Source organism: Verticillium nonalfalfae (assembly GCF_003724135.2).
Source record: "Verticillium nonalfalfae strain VnAa140/NRRL 66861 chromosome Unknown scaffold_5, whole genome shotgun sequence".
Taxonomy (NCBI): domain Eukaryota; kingdom Fungi; phylum Ascomycota; class Sordariomycetes; order Glomerellales; family Plectosphaerellaceae; genus Verticillium; species Verticillium nonalfalfae.
In genome coordinates, this window is record NW_021167230.1 from 86,868 (window position 1) to 99,919 (window position 13,052).

The 13,052-nt window shown below is 57.0% G+C and overlaps 4 protein-coding genes across 4 annotated transcripts; 1 reads left to right on the top strand and 3 right to left on the bottom strand.

The window, feature by feature from the left end:
• Positions 1–2,475: 2,475 nt before the first annotated feature.
• On the top strand, positions 2,476–4,812 carry DPP4 (diacylglycerol pyrophosphate phosphatase; the record flags this gene model as incomplete). Its single annotated transcript, XM_028640823.1, has 1 exon — positions 2,476–4,812. The coding sequence occupies one exon, from the start codon at positions 2,476–2,478 to the stop codon at positions 4,810–4,812; it is 2,337 nt and encodes a 778-aa protein (XP_028498789.1).
• A 3,287-nt stretch (positions 4,813–8,099) lies between these two features.
• Positions 8,100–8,961, bottom strand: D7B24_006700 (uncharacterized protein; the record flags this gene model as incomplete). Its single annotated transcript, XM_028640824.1, has 2 exons — positions 8,100–8,644; positions 8,706–8,961. 2 exons carry the CDS (start codon positions 8,959–8,961, stop codon positions 8,100–8,102), a joined length of 801 nt encoding a protein of 266 aa, XP_028498790.1.
• A 982-nt stretch (positions 8,962–9,943) lies between these two features.
• D7B24_006701 (uncharacterized protein) lies at positions 9,944–10,777 on the bottom strand (the record flags this gene model as incomplete). The annotated part of the gene is made up of 1 exon (XM_028640825.1): positions 9,944–10,777. One exon carries the CDS (start codon positions 10,775–10,777, stop codon positions 9,944–9,946), a length of 834 nt encoding a protein of 277 aa, XP_028498791.1.
• Positions 10,778–11,088: 311 nt separating this feature from the next.
• On the bottom strand, positions 11,089–13,032 carry D7B24_006702 (uncharacterized protein; the record flags this gene model as incomplete). The annotated part of the gene is made up of 3 exons (XM_028640826.1): positions 11,089–11,143; positions 11,194–12,245; positions 12,304–13,032. The coding sequence occupies 3 exons, from the start codon at positions 13,030–13,032 to the stop codon at positions 11,089–11,091; spliced, it is 1,836 nt and encodes a 611-aa protein (XP_028498792.1).
• Positions 13,033–13,052: the final 20 nt, after the last annotated feature.

Here is a 13,052-nt window from a genome sequence, read left to right on the forward strand (position 1 = left end):
CGGCGGGGCGTGCGATGGGTGCTGGTGATGAAGTGGTGCGGGCCGATGTGATGAGATGGATGGATGGGATGGAGTGGTGAGGGCAGGGGAGGGCCAGCTGGCTGGATGGATGATGATGGTGACGGTACGGAGGAGAAGCCGGCGATGGTTGCTTGATAGGAGACAAGAAGGAGGCAACGTGGCGCAAGGTACCGTAGCAGGTGGGCAGGGTCACAGGGTCAAGGCTCAATGTTGTGCGGTGAGTCAAGGATAGGCAGGCCGGTGAGGCAGCACCCGCACTGATTCTGATCCCCTCGTCCCCAAGGTGAAGTGACGAACTGAGATGCGGTGAGGTGAGGTGAGGTGCGGTGCGGTGGTGAGATCAAGCAAGTCGTTACAGCACAGTCAGTTTGGGCGTCAAGAACCAAGGTGGGGGTGACGATGTGAAGTACCTTAGTGTGGGACGGGACGGGAAGAGCATGGTGCAGGGATGGCACAGGATGCGAGTAACGAGTCGGGGACTGGCCCGGCAGGAGACCGGCAAGACAAAGTGGCATGAAAAAGAAAGAAACTGTGGTCAGGCAAACAAATGCTTGACCCTTTTGGAACATGCGGCGCCTATTCGTTTGATGGACCGGATGGATGGGATACATCATACCCCGAGGTTGGGGATGCACGCCCCCAGGCCAGGGACGGCGAGGAGGAGGAGGAGGAGGACGACGACGACGAAGAGCAGCTTGGCCACGAGAGGCCCACCAATATTGGGATCCAATGGATGGATGCCTTATCCTGTGACAATTGGACAAGGAGAAGGTGGGGGTTATGTGACGGTGACAAGGAAACAGGCCCAACGTAGTAGTAAATCTGCAGAGAATAAGGTGTAAAAGGCGGGACAGTGACAGGGCGGAGGAGCAGGTGAAACTAGACAAACTAGACGGAGTGCGCCGTGGAAAGTTCAAATAAAGCCAACGTCCAATACCAAAGGTACGTGGAGCGCTCATAAGCTGCGTGGTCCGGGACTTAGTGCACAGCAGAAGCGGGAGAGGCAGAGGAAATAAGGTGCACGGTTTTGTTCGTCTCGAGTGAGAGAGATGAGAGAGAAACCCAATTGGCAAGGCAGGACATTGTTTTTGCCCATATTGTGTTGTGTTGTTCGTGTTTTCCCATGGCATGCACACACTACACTGCCACAAAAAGTCTACTGTGGTGGGTTGCGAGTTTCTTGACCGCTGTAACCTTCCCAAAACTCCCTAGCACGACCACCAGCGAAAGCTCCAGGCCTGTTTGCGTGCTTTCCTACGACTTCGGAATCAGATGTTGGTGGCCCAATTGGCGAATCCCAAGAGGCGTCGTAAATTAGCGATGACCGACCAATGTGCCCTTGTGCCCTTGTGCCCTTGTGCCACACCAAAAATCCCCCTTTTCTCCTGCTCTTGCCCTACCTACCGAGGTACCCAGGCACTACCTACAGGGCAAGGGACCTACCTACCTGCCTTACCTGACCTGGCCCTATTGCTGTACAGTTCCTCCGCCCCCCCCCCCCCCCCCCTTATCGCCGCTTCCTCGCAGCATGGCTAAGGCAGGCACAACCCTACGACAGGCGGCAGATCAGGCCAGAAATGGCAGGTGGTGGAGCCCCGCAAAAGCCCACGGCCCCGCCACCTAGCCCAGGCGAGGTTAGTGCGCCGATCATGTCAAGCCTCTCACAACGGCTCATCGCGTCCTTCTGCTCCTCCATCTCCATCCCATCACTAACCGTCCCGTCTTGTGGCCGCCGCAGAACCCTTCCATAGCCTTGGCCTTCGTGGCTTGACTCGGCCTTGTCGGTTGTCGGCATTAGCAGACGACAAGACGGGTCATTTCAGACAAGCTCTCCGCCACCCGAACGCCAACGATGCGGAGACCCGATATGACGATCGCAGCTTCTCCTTCCCTAGATAGGAAGCTCGACTACCCCTTGGCAACTGGCTGGCCCGGTGCAACCTTGAAAGGTCTGCAGTGTCTTCCACCATCGTCCCCCCTCCCCCGTCATGTCAGGTCCATGGCACGGCGCGGCGTGCTGAGGTCGTACCGATGGCATCAGAGCTCGCCATGTTCATGTCACCTCCAGCAATCTAGAGCAAGAACAAGCCAGGGGCCGCTAGGTTAATCAGCGCACGCACCTAGCCGAGTCGGCGCCATGATGCATCCAGAGTCACCAGCCTGCCTAGTTGGGTAGGTCGGAAACAATATGAGCTCGCCATGCGACGACAGCGCGGCGCACCACGACAGGCTTGCCGCATCTTGAATGGAGAAGGTCACCTCATTTAAGGGCACGCCGTCTCGCCTGCTGGACTGCTTCGGCCCCTCCCCTCTCCCCCCTCCCTCCGATCCTCGTCCGCTCTTTCGTGTCTCAGCCCGCATTCTTTCGGGTAGAACAACGCACTTTGGGATCCTAGGTCTCAGTCACATACAGTTACAGCATCCTAAGCTGCTGCGTGTGTTGAATTCCTCGCCATGGCCCGCTTCCTCCGTGCCATCGCCGTCGCCGCGGCGCTGGCTACCAGCGCCTCGGCCCTCGACCCTCCCCGCCCCCCGACCCAGCCCGTTGGTGGTGGAGAGCGCCTCATTACATACCAGGAGAGCCGCAGCGGTGCTTTCGCGGCTAGCTCGCGCGCCGTCAGCTGGGTCGATGGTACCGACGACGGCCGGTACATTTTCGCCAACACGGCAGGACTTGTCTTTGAGGACATTGTCTCTGGTGAAAGCGAGACCTTTGTCCCCGCCAGCGCCCTGCCCGCCGACTACAGGGACTACTGGATCCGTCCGGACCTGAAGAAGGTCCTGTTCGCCACCAACGACACGAAGCAGTACCGTCACTCCTTCTTTGCCGACTACCAGATCCTCGACGTCGAGTCCGGCGAGCTGACCCCACTGGTTGCTGACCAGGCTGGTGATATCCAACACGCCGAGTTTGCCCCCGCTGGCGACGCCATCGCCTTTGTCCGCGGTAACAACCTGTACCTGAACAAGGGCGGCGAGGTGACCCAGATTACCAACGATGGTGGCCCTGATCTGTTCCACGGCGTGCCCGACTGGGTCTACGAGGAGGAGATCTTCGGCGACAAGAAGGCTCTCTGGTTCTCCCCTGATGGCGAGTATGTCGCCTACCTGAGTTTCGACGAGACCGGTGTCGAGACCTTCACCATTCCTTACTACATGGACGGCCAGAAGACGGCCCCCGTCTACCCCCGAGAGCTCGACCTCCGCTACCCCAAGGTCGGCACCACGAACCCTACCGTCAAGTTCTCCCTGCTCGAGGTTGACTCGGGTGAGCCGACCACTCTCGAGGTCGATGCCTTTGCTGCTGACGACCTCATCATCGGTGAGGTCGCCTGGGTCACCACCAACCACACGAGCGTTTTGTACCGCGCCTTCAACCGCGTCCAGGACCAGGAGAAGGTTGTCCGGGTTGATGTCGAAGACCGCAAGTCGACAACCATTCGCGAGCGTGACGGCTCCGACGGCTGGCTGGACAACCTCCTCGCCATCCAGTTCGTCGGCAGGCTGAACGGCACTTGCGACCCTTACTACCTCGACATCTCTGATGTGTCTGGCTGGAAGCACCTGTACCTCTACCCCGTCAAGGGCGGCGAGCCCATCGCCCTGACGGAGGGCGAGTTTGAGGTTGCCTCGGTGCTCAAGGTCGATACCAAGAAGCGCCTGATTTACTTCACCTCGACTGAGCGTCACAGCACTGAGCGCCACTTGTACTCCGTCTCTTACCCTGGTGGCGTCAAGAAGGCGCTTGTCGATGACACTGTTCCTGGGTACTTCGGCGCTTCCTTCTCTGCCGCTGGTGGCTTCTACATTCTGAACTACCTCGGACCCAATGTTCCCTACCAGGAGCTTTACGCCACCAACTCGACGAAGCCCCTGCGTACCATTACGACCAACGATGCCCTCATCGCCAAGATTGCCCAGTACAAGCTGCCCAACATCACGTACTTTGAGCTTGAGCACCCCGAGGGATACTCCCTGAACGTCATGCAGCGCCTGCCTGCCAACTTCGACCCCAGCAAGAAGTACCCTGTCGTTTTTACCCCCTACGGCGGCCCCGACGCCCAGGAAGTTCATAAGCGATTCCAGGCCATTAATTGGCGCGCCTACATTGCTTCGGACCCTGAGCTCGAGTACATCACCTACACTGTCGACAACCGTGGCACAGGCTGGAAGGGCCGCGAATTCCGCGCCACTGTGGCCTCCCACCTTGGTCGCCTTGAGCCGCTTGACCAGATCTGGGCCGCCGAGCAGCTCATTGCCGAGTACGATTTCATCGACGCCGAGCACATTTCCATCTTTGGCTGGTCCTACGGTGGCTTCCTGGCCGCCAAGACCCTCGAGGAGAACTCGGGCGTCTTCACCAGTGGTCTGATTGTCGCGCCCGTCACCGACTGGCGCTTCTACGACAGCATGTACACTGAGCGTTACATGAAGACCAGCCAGATGAACCCTGATGGCTACAATGAGACTGCTGTGACTGACACCACTGGTTTCAAGAACCTGGCGGGCAAGGCGTACATTGCGCACGGCACTGGTGACGACAACGTGCACTACCAGAACACCGCCGCCCTGGTTGACCTTCTTGTCGGCAATGCCGTACCGCACGCCAAGTTCAACTGGCATGCGTTCACCGACAGCGACCACAGCATTGTGTACAACGGCGCTGGTGCTTTTATCTACAAGGTCCTGACAGAGGCCCTGTATGCTGAGAAGAACCGCAAGGGTGACCCCCTGAAGCACCAGTGGAGCCGCAAGTCTGTGGCGAACGCCAAGTTCGTCTACGAGTATTGAGCGTATCTCGAGGAGGGGAGGGTCCGAACAGGATAGCCTCTAGGCGTAATTATAGTATAATAATGAACATGAATACCGTACACTTTGAGCATTTGGAATCTTTAGCGCACCAGATTGATGTGCGATGTACCTGGACCGCCTGAGGATGACGTCACTCCTCAGTTTGCCATCACGTGACAGCGCGTCACCCGCCAATTTGTAAAGTGAACGCGCCTGAAGCCTGAACGCGCACGGTTCAGGAATTAGCAACCGGCCGGCCACCAGCTGAAGTATCACAATCACCAGTTCATCAGATCCCGATCTGTGAAGCATCCAAAAGGGGAATGCGATACGTTGTTCCTTCATATCTCATTGCAAACCTAAACCCAGTCCCTAACTCGCGCAGAGGAAGATGGCGGACGACTACGACTCGGGCGACGACCTCTTTGACGGGGTGAACGAGGATGCGCTCCTGCAGAGCTCTCAGGCCCAGACCCCCGCCAAGCGTCCCCTCAACGAATCCGACGGAAATGCCGTGTCGAGAGCTCCATCGGATGAAAACCCCTCGAAACGCCCGCGTATTGGCAATTCAGACACGGATGGCGGCTCGTCCTCTTCGTCGAAGCTCGCTCTTGCGACGAGCATCTTGAAGGAGAAATTTGGCTACCCGGCTTTTCGACACGAGCAGGCGGCGGCCATTGAGAGGATCCTTCACGGGGAGAACAGCCTCGTTGTGTTCCCGACGGGAGCGGGCAAGTCGCTCTGCTACCAGGTCTGGCCCTCTTCCCCCCTCTGCCGAGTCTGGCATCTCCTGAACGGGCATGATGTGCTAAATGTAGGTTGCAGATCCCAGCCATCGCTTTCGAGGCCATGGACCGCGAGACCGGCGACAGGGAGGAGGGCGACTCGGGCGTGACCATCATCGTGTCGCCGCTCATCGCCCTGATGAAGGACCAGGTCGACGCCCTGCAGCGGAGGGGGATCGCGGCCGAGTGCATCGACTCGACCAAGTCGTGGGAGCAGATCCAGGACATCAACGCCTCGCTGCGGAGCGGCAAGCTGAGAATGATCTACTGCGCGCCTGAGCGGCTGAACAATGAAATGTTTGTCGAGAACATGAAGTATGTGCGTGGCGGCGTCAGACTTCTTGCTGTGGATGAGGCGCATTGTATTTCCGAGGTGAGCCACTTTGCCCCCCCTCCCGCTTTTCGATGAGAGAGTCGCATGGGCTGAGACTGATGATGCATAGTGGGGACACTCTTTCAGGCCGGACTATCTAAAGGGTATAGTCGTTCACCTTTTTACCACGGGTGACTTTGGTTTGCTGACTTGATCCAGTTGCGCGCTTCGTTGATGAGATCAAGGCGGAGAAGGTTATCTGCCTGACGGCCACCGCGACTCCCGTCGTTGCCGATGATATTTGCAACGCTTTTAGTATTTCCAAGGACGGCGTCTTCAGGACATCGCCCTACCGCCCCAAGTACGACTTCTCTCCCTGCTCCCTGATGATCAGCTGCTGATGTGCTCAGTCTTCGGCTCGAAGCTGTGGCGACAAGCAAGCAGGAAGAGAAACGAGATTTACTTCTTGCCTACCTGAAGAAGCACAGGGGCTCGACCCTTGTATATGTGACGCAGCAGAGGGTAAGTAGAGTTGCATCGCTTCTCAGGATGAACGGCTGATTGAACTTGTCAACAGCAAGCCGAGGATCTGGCGCTTGACCTCAAAAAGCAAGGTTTCAAAGTCCAGGCATTCCATGCCGGCATGAAGACGGAGGAGAAGACCCGGATCCAGGATGCATTCATGGCATCGAAAGTCGACATTGTGAGATGACATGCACATTTCTGCCTTTGATTTACATCACGGCTGACTTGGTAAACCCAGGTTGTTGCTACAATTGCGTTTGGCATGGGCATCGACAAATCCGGTATGCTGAATGACCAACACATGAAGGGATTTGTTTTACTAACCCACACAGACATCCGGAGCATTATCCACTGGGATTTGTCAAATACCGTGGAAGAGTACTGCCAGCAGGTTGGTCGTGCTGGTCGAGACGGCAAAGAGAGCCACTGCATGCTCTACCTGTGTCCGGAGGACTTTTACGTCAAAGAGGCCTTTGCCCGAGGTGACCTTCCCTCCCGTCAATCCCTCCGAGGTCTTCTCAAAGACATATTCAGCCCTGAGGTTCTGAGTCTATCAGTTGGCGACACATTCAAGACAAGTCATCACCCTCAGACGACGGAGTTCGACATTCGCATGAGCCCCTTGAGCATCATCTACGCGGCCCTCGAACTGCGTTTCAAGCTCATTCGTGCCATCACCCCCGAATATAGCTCTTACACCTTCGAAGCCAATAATGTCTACTACCCTCGCCTCAAAAATGACAAGAGCCCCGAGGCCGCCGCCATCTTGAACAATGCGAAGAAAGCCAAGAAATATCACAGCATCGACCCCACCGCTGTCTCCAAATCGACCGGCATCCGCCGCAACGACCTGATCAAATATCTCAACATGCTCAATGACACGGGCTGCATCAAACTCAAGGTCAGCGGCGTCCAGAACAAGTACAAAATTCTGAGCGAACTGCCCGGCACAGACAGGGAGATTGACGAACTGGTGGAGAAAGTCTACGCGGACCTCGAGCTGCGCGAACAGCAAGCCCTAGACAGAACGCAGCAGCTCATCAAGCTCGTGACGGCCAAGAAATGCTTCGCACTCTCCCTCGCCCAGCATTTTGGCATGGAGCTCCCCGGACAGGCGACGCAGTGTGGGCACTGCACCTTCTGTGTGACAAAGACGGCTGTTGAGCTGCCGGCGCCGGCGCGAAAGCCGTTCGATTTTGAGGCGGCCGAGAAGGTGCTCGAGGCTACTGATGTGCGTGATGATCCGAGATTCTTGGCGAGGGTCGCGTTTGGGATCAAGAGCCCACGCGTGACGAGGCTGGGGCTCGACAAGAAAAAGATCTTCGCGTCCATGGCGGAGAGTGATTTCGAGGTATGTTCTCGATTGATGCATTTAAGATCACTGGCTGACATAGCTTAGGCGTTGCTGGCCGAGTTCACGAAGGTCTGCAAATAGGGTGCTTCGTGCTCTCACGCAAAGTATCGAAGGCAGCAGTAAGGATCAAATGGTGTCACTTTGACGATCATGGACGGGCCAGAATGGTCCTAATGCATATTTGCAGTGACAGAAGCATTATACGGGCGTCGCATGAACCAAACGCAGGCTAGTTTATTACACGGCACGTACAAGACGCTCAACAGACGAAACAGGGGCATGGAGTGGCAATCGCTAGTCACAAACACACTCATCGCGGACGCTCCCTCACATGGTCCAGCCATTTATCCACAGTCTTCAGAAGCGGGTCCCCCGCGTGTCGATGGGAGCCAGACTTGCTCCTCGACTTTGCACCCTTGGCAACGTCGCGCACCATGTTCCTCTCCCGGTGCGACGTTGTTTGCGAAGCGGTTGATCGCGGTGCAGCGTAGTGACGGACCATAGCGCCAGCCACGCCGTTCTGGACAGACGGCTGCGTGAGCGTATCGCTAGGGGCAGAGGCGAGGCCGTGTCTTTGGGGTAGCGTGGGCTGCATCATCTGTTGCTCCGAGGGGCTCACCAGGAGCATTGGCCTCAAGGGCGTCATTGGGTTTTCAGGCTGGTATGTCAGGTCTTGTCCGATTTCTGCAACGGCTGGCGCCTCATAGGAGCCGACGGGGACGAGGATCGGGATGATTTGCCCGTATGTTTGAGTCATTGGTGCTATTTGCAACTGCATGGCCGGTTCAATTGGTGGGTACACGAGTCCCAATGTCGAGGCGGTCCTGGGGTGGGTGAACTCATATTCCAAGTTGTCTGGTATCGAGATGATCAGCTGCCTGCCAAAGTCTGGCTTTCCGAGCGCTCATGTACATACCGCCGTCGATCGGCTGTCGGCACCGGTAGAAGAAACCCCTCGTATCATAGACCCATGCTGACCAGGGGCCGGGCTCTCTGGGATCGATATCGGTACAGTCAATTGCAACGTCGCCTGGTGCTTCTGTCTCGTCTGCTGCCGCCTCTTCTTCAGGTTCGAGTTGCTGAGAGTCTTCGGATGGTTGCCGATGCTTCTTCTCTTTGCGTCGATGGCTATGTTTGCTATGATGACACCTGTGCTGAGAGGGATGTCCCATCTTCCGACTCGAGGGTAATATGTTCTGTTATTCTGCGTCAGGCTATCAATATTCTAATTGCATTCGTTACGCGGCCAGAACAGACGCCAGTGCTGCAGGCAGGCGGGCTCGGCATATTTATGTCACTGAGAAAGGGCAGTGCTAGACAGCGTAGGATATCAGATCTCACAGCCGCGAAAAGCCGACCCCAATTGGAATATGTCTCTTCGGTCAATAAATCAGGCAGCGAGAGCGAGAGGGGGGTAAACTTGGGCAGCCTTGCCTTTGGCTGGGCTTTCAGTTCAACAGCTGCAAGCCACCAGAAAGGGTGAGGCGCTGCCGAGACGATGTGCACTTGTACATGCGTAGACGGGGCTGGCCGCGCATGTATGATGACAGGGGCTGAGTGATACATGGTGGGAATGTCATCCCTCCTTGTCATTTCACCTGCGGCTTTCGTGGGACGCTGTTGGGAAGCACACGGAATGATTGCTCGTTGGGGGTTGGGGGGGGGGGGGGGGGGGCTGAGAGTTTAAACGGTTCGCAGAGGCAATCAGATGGAGGGTTTAGGCAGTGGTTAGGCATACAGGCCAATGCATGATCTGCGAAACACATTCGTCCATGCCCTGAAAGCTGGAAAGCAAGGAGATTTGTGGCTTCATTGGCATGGTCTCAACATGCGTAGTGATTGTTCCATGATTAGTCGGCATGATCCCAGGTCATGCAGGCAAGCTTTCTCAATTGGTGTCAAGGTAAAAGCACCCGTACTAGCTAGGATGTTTCTCATATGTCACATTGGCTTGAGACCTGACGATAGCTAGCTTGGGTCAGAAGGAAAGCCACATTTCCTGTGAGCTCAGCGTCACATGTCGTGTTAACACCACCTGCAGGCAACCGCTTCTTGTAGCAAGACGACGTTATTCTGATGTTGGAACTGCGAGAACAGCAACTTACCCCTCGGTGCAGTTCTCAATGCTCTCTGCAAGCCGACGATGGTAGGCAACTAGTTCGGCTCATACACTTCCGGCAGTGGCCTCTCCTCCACCCAGGCCAGGACACCACGTGCGAAGAGTTCCGGAAACTGAAGATCCCAAGCATGCAAGGCGTCTCGGACAACGACAGACCTTGACCCGTCGTCCAGTCTCTGGCCGCGAATCATCCTGTTCTCCAGCACTTGGCCAGCCAGCTTGCTAGCGCCCACGTCATCCTGCCTCCCACCGGCCACCATCAGTGTCCGGGCCTCAATCTTGCCCACGTCCTCGAGACGATATCGAGCGATGGTGGAAAACTCGTCACGGAGCATACCCAATTGGCAGTTCTTTCTCATCTCGACGAGTAGATCCTCATGCCGCCGCAAGCCCATCCAAGCGGCGTAGCGCCAGTAGAGCGCATCCGGAAGACCCAGAAGCGACCATGTAAAGCCGTATATCAGGGAGGGATACTGCGACGCGCGCAGCCTGAGGCCTTGAAACGGCTCGGCACCCGTGACGAAGAGGGATGTGACGAGCGAAGGATGTCGCATGGCGGTGACCTGGGCCGCGAAGCCTCCAAAAGAGAGGCCGACGACGTGGGCTTTCCCACCTTGCGCGTTGACCGATATAAGATCGGCCACGTGGTCCGCGACGTTCTCGAGTGATACCAGCGGTATGTGGATCGATTCCGAATGCTGCGGCAGGTCTGGCAGCAGCAGGTGATACTCTGAGAGGAGGGGAATGACGTCTGCGTATTCGAGATGACAGGAGAGTCCTCCGTGTAACAACACGATGGTCGACGGCTTTTCGATATTCAGCGAGACGAAGGCAAGCATCGGCCTTCGCAGTGACTCTCCTTGCGCCATGATTCGTCTTGCTACTGGTGAGCTTGGTCACGTCGAGTTGAGACGGGGAGGGAATTCGGGCAGACAAGGCTGTCAGTCAGTTGAGGTGATGTGAAGTGAATGATTAGCGCTGACCACGGCTCAGCTGACGGGTGTACGGAGCTGGCTCCGAACGACCCAGCCGACAGACCGACACCAAGCAGCAAGTTCCTGCACTGTACCTCAACCATCACGAATACGGCGGCCGTTGAAACATTGGCATTGATTTGACTCGGCTTCCTGACCGGCGTTCCTTGAACACGGCGCCATGGTTGGAGGCCTTCGGGACCAAACTATGCAAACACGCCGAACACCGCCCTGGACCCCGTGATTTCCCCAACACACAGCCTGAGCCAATTGATCAAGTGCGCCTCACGGATCGGCATTTTGACGTACACCTCTCCCTGTACGAAAGGCCGTGGCCAAATTCAAAGAGCGGGTCTTCGGTGTCAAAAGGCAAATCCTCCTTCGAAGCCTCGACAGCAGCCATCGACCGCGGCATGTCAAAGGGCAGCTTGCCCTCCGGCACCCAGCCGTCGACGCCAAAAACGATGTCGAGGAATGCATCGTGGCTGCTTCCGTAGTTCCCCATCAGCGCGGCAGCTGCCTCTGCAATCTCGGGCACAGCAGGTGGCCTGTTGAACTTGATGTCGACCACCGTCGGGACCGTAGCGTAAATCTCTGCCTGGCGCGCCTTTTCTGTGACGTTGAACTCGATGGAGCCGTTGTTGATGCTGGCTGCCAGCCCCGAGGCCGTCGTCGGCTTGAAGGGCGACGGGAGGCGGAGAAAGGCATAATCGGCTTCCTTGGGAGTACCAACGACCTTGAGGTTACGGGCCTCAAGGGCCGCCGGATCCATGCCCTCGACGTAAAAGCTGGCGTTGAGCGCCGACTGGGGCAGAGGCAGGAATTCGTCCGGGTTCGTGAGGAGGGTGAAAGCCCTGCGCTGCGTCTCGTTTCCGAGGCGGCTGAAGTACTCATTGCCCACGACCCTTTCAGCGGCGTCAACATTAACAAACGGGTTATCGAAGAGGCCGAGCTCGAACTTTTCCTTCATAAGCTTGCGGACGGAGTAATCGATGCGCTCCTCTGCGATTTGCCCGCTGTTCACAAGCTGGACGATCAGCTCGGGCTTCGTCTCGCCACCGAAAATGTCAATGCCAGCCTCGAGGGCCTTGCGCGCACGCTCCAGCTCGGTCAGGTCCTCGACGCCCCAGAAGCGCGTGGTGACGACCCCCCAGTCGGATACGACGATGCCTTCAAAGCCGAGCTCATTCTTGAGAAGGTCCGTGATGACGCCCTTGTTGAATGCAAATGCGACTTCTTCCCATTCGGTGCCGATGGGGCGGGAATAGTAGGGCATCATCTGGCGGGTGCCAGCCTTGATCGCGGCACGGAAGGGGATGAGGTGGTATTCCTGATTGTTGCCAGGATAGTTCTGATTCTTGCCCTGCTTTGAGTCAGAAGAACATTCTGTGACGCAACGTTGTTGTAGAAAGCCTGCCTACCCATTCAAAGTGCGAATCCTCGCCATTCTCCATAGGGCCGCCACCAGGGAAATGCTTCGTCGTAGTGATGACCGAGTGCGGTCCGATCTTGTCGCCCTGGAAGCCCTTGATGTACTCCACCAGCAGGGTGCTCGTGAGATTGGCGTCCTCGCCCATTGTCTGGGCGTTGCGTCCCCAGCGCGGCTCGGTGATGATATCGACAGTCGGGTGAAGCGCCTGCCTGATCCCCACGGACACGTACTCCTCCCGCGCAATCTTGGCGAACTCGAGTGCCAGCTCAGGCGACCGGAGCGCTGCGATACCCAAGGGTTCCGTCCACCGCGAGAACGAGGCGGCCACATTCGATACAGCCGTGTCGTCAGTCCATCCGTGCTGCGGGTCTGACGAGAGGGTGATGGGGACACCGAGGCCCTCGTCGCGAGAAAACTGCTGCAGCGCGTTTTGCCATTCTGCCACGACACGAGCGTCGTTGACGCCACCGCTGAAGACGTAATGAGTGATGTGCTTGTCGGCGACGTATGACTTGATGTTGGCGTCGAATGTATCGTTGATTAGAGAGGTACGGGCATGGAACATTTGCCCCGCCTTCTCCTCAAGAGTCATGCGGGAGAGGAGATCATCCACACGCTCATCGATGCATCGTGTTGAATCCCAGTAGGGAAGAATGTCTGCCCCGGAGACAACAGGAAGGACTGCCAAGGCAGCACCTAGAAGAATAGCGGTCCTCATATTTGGGTTGCGGTCATGTG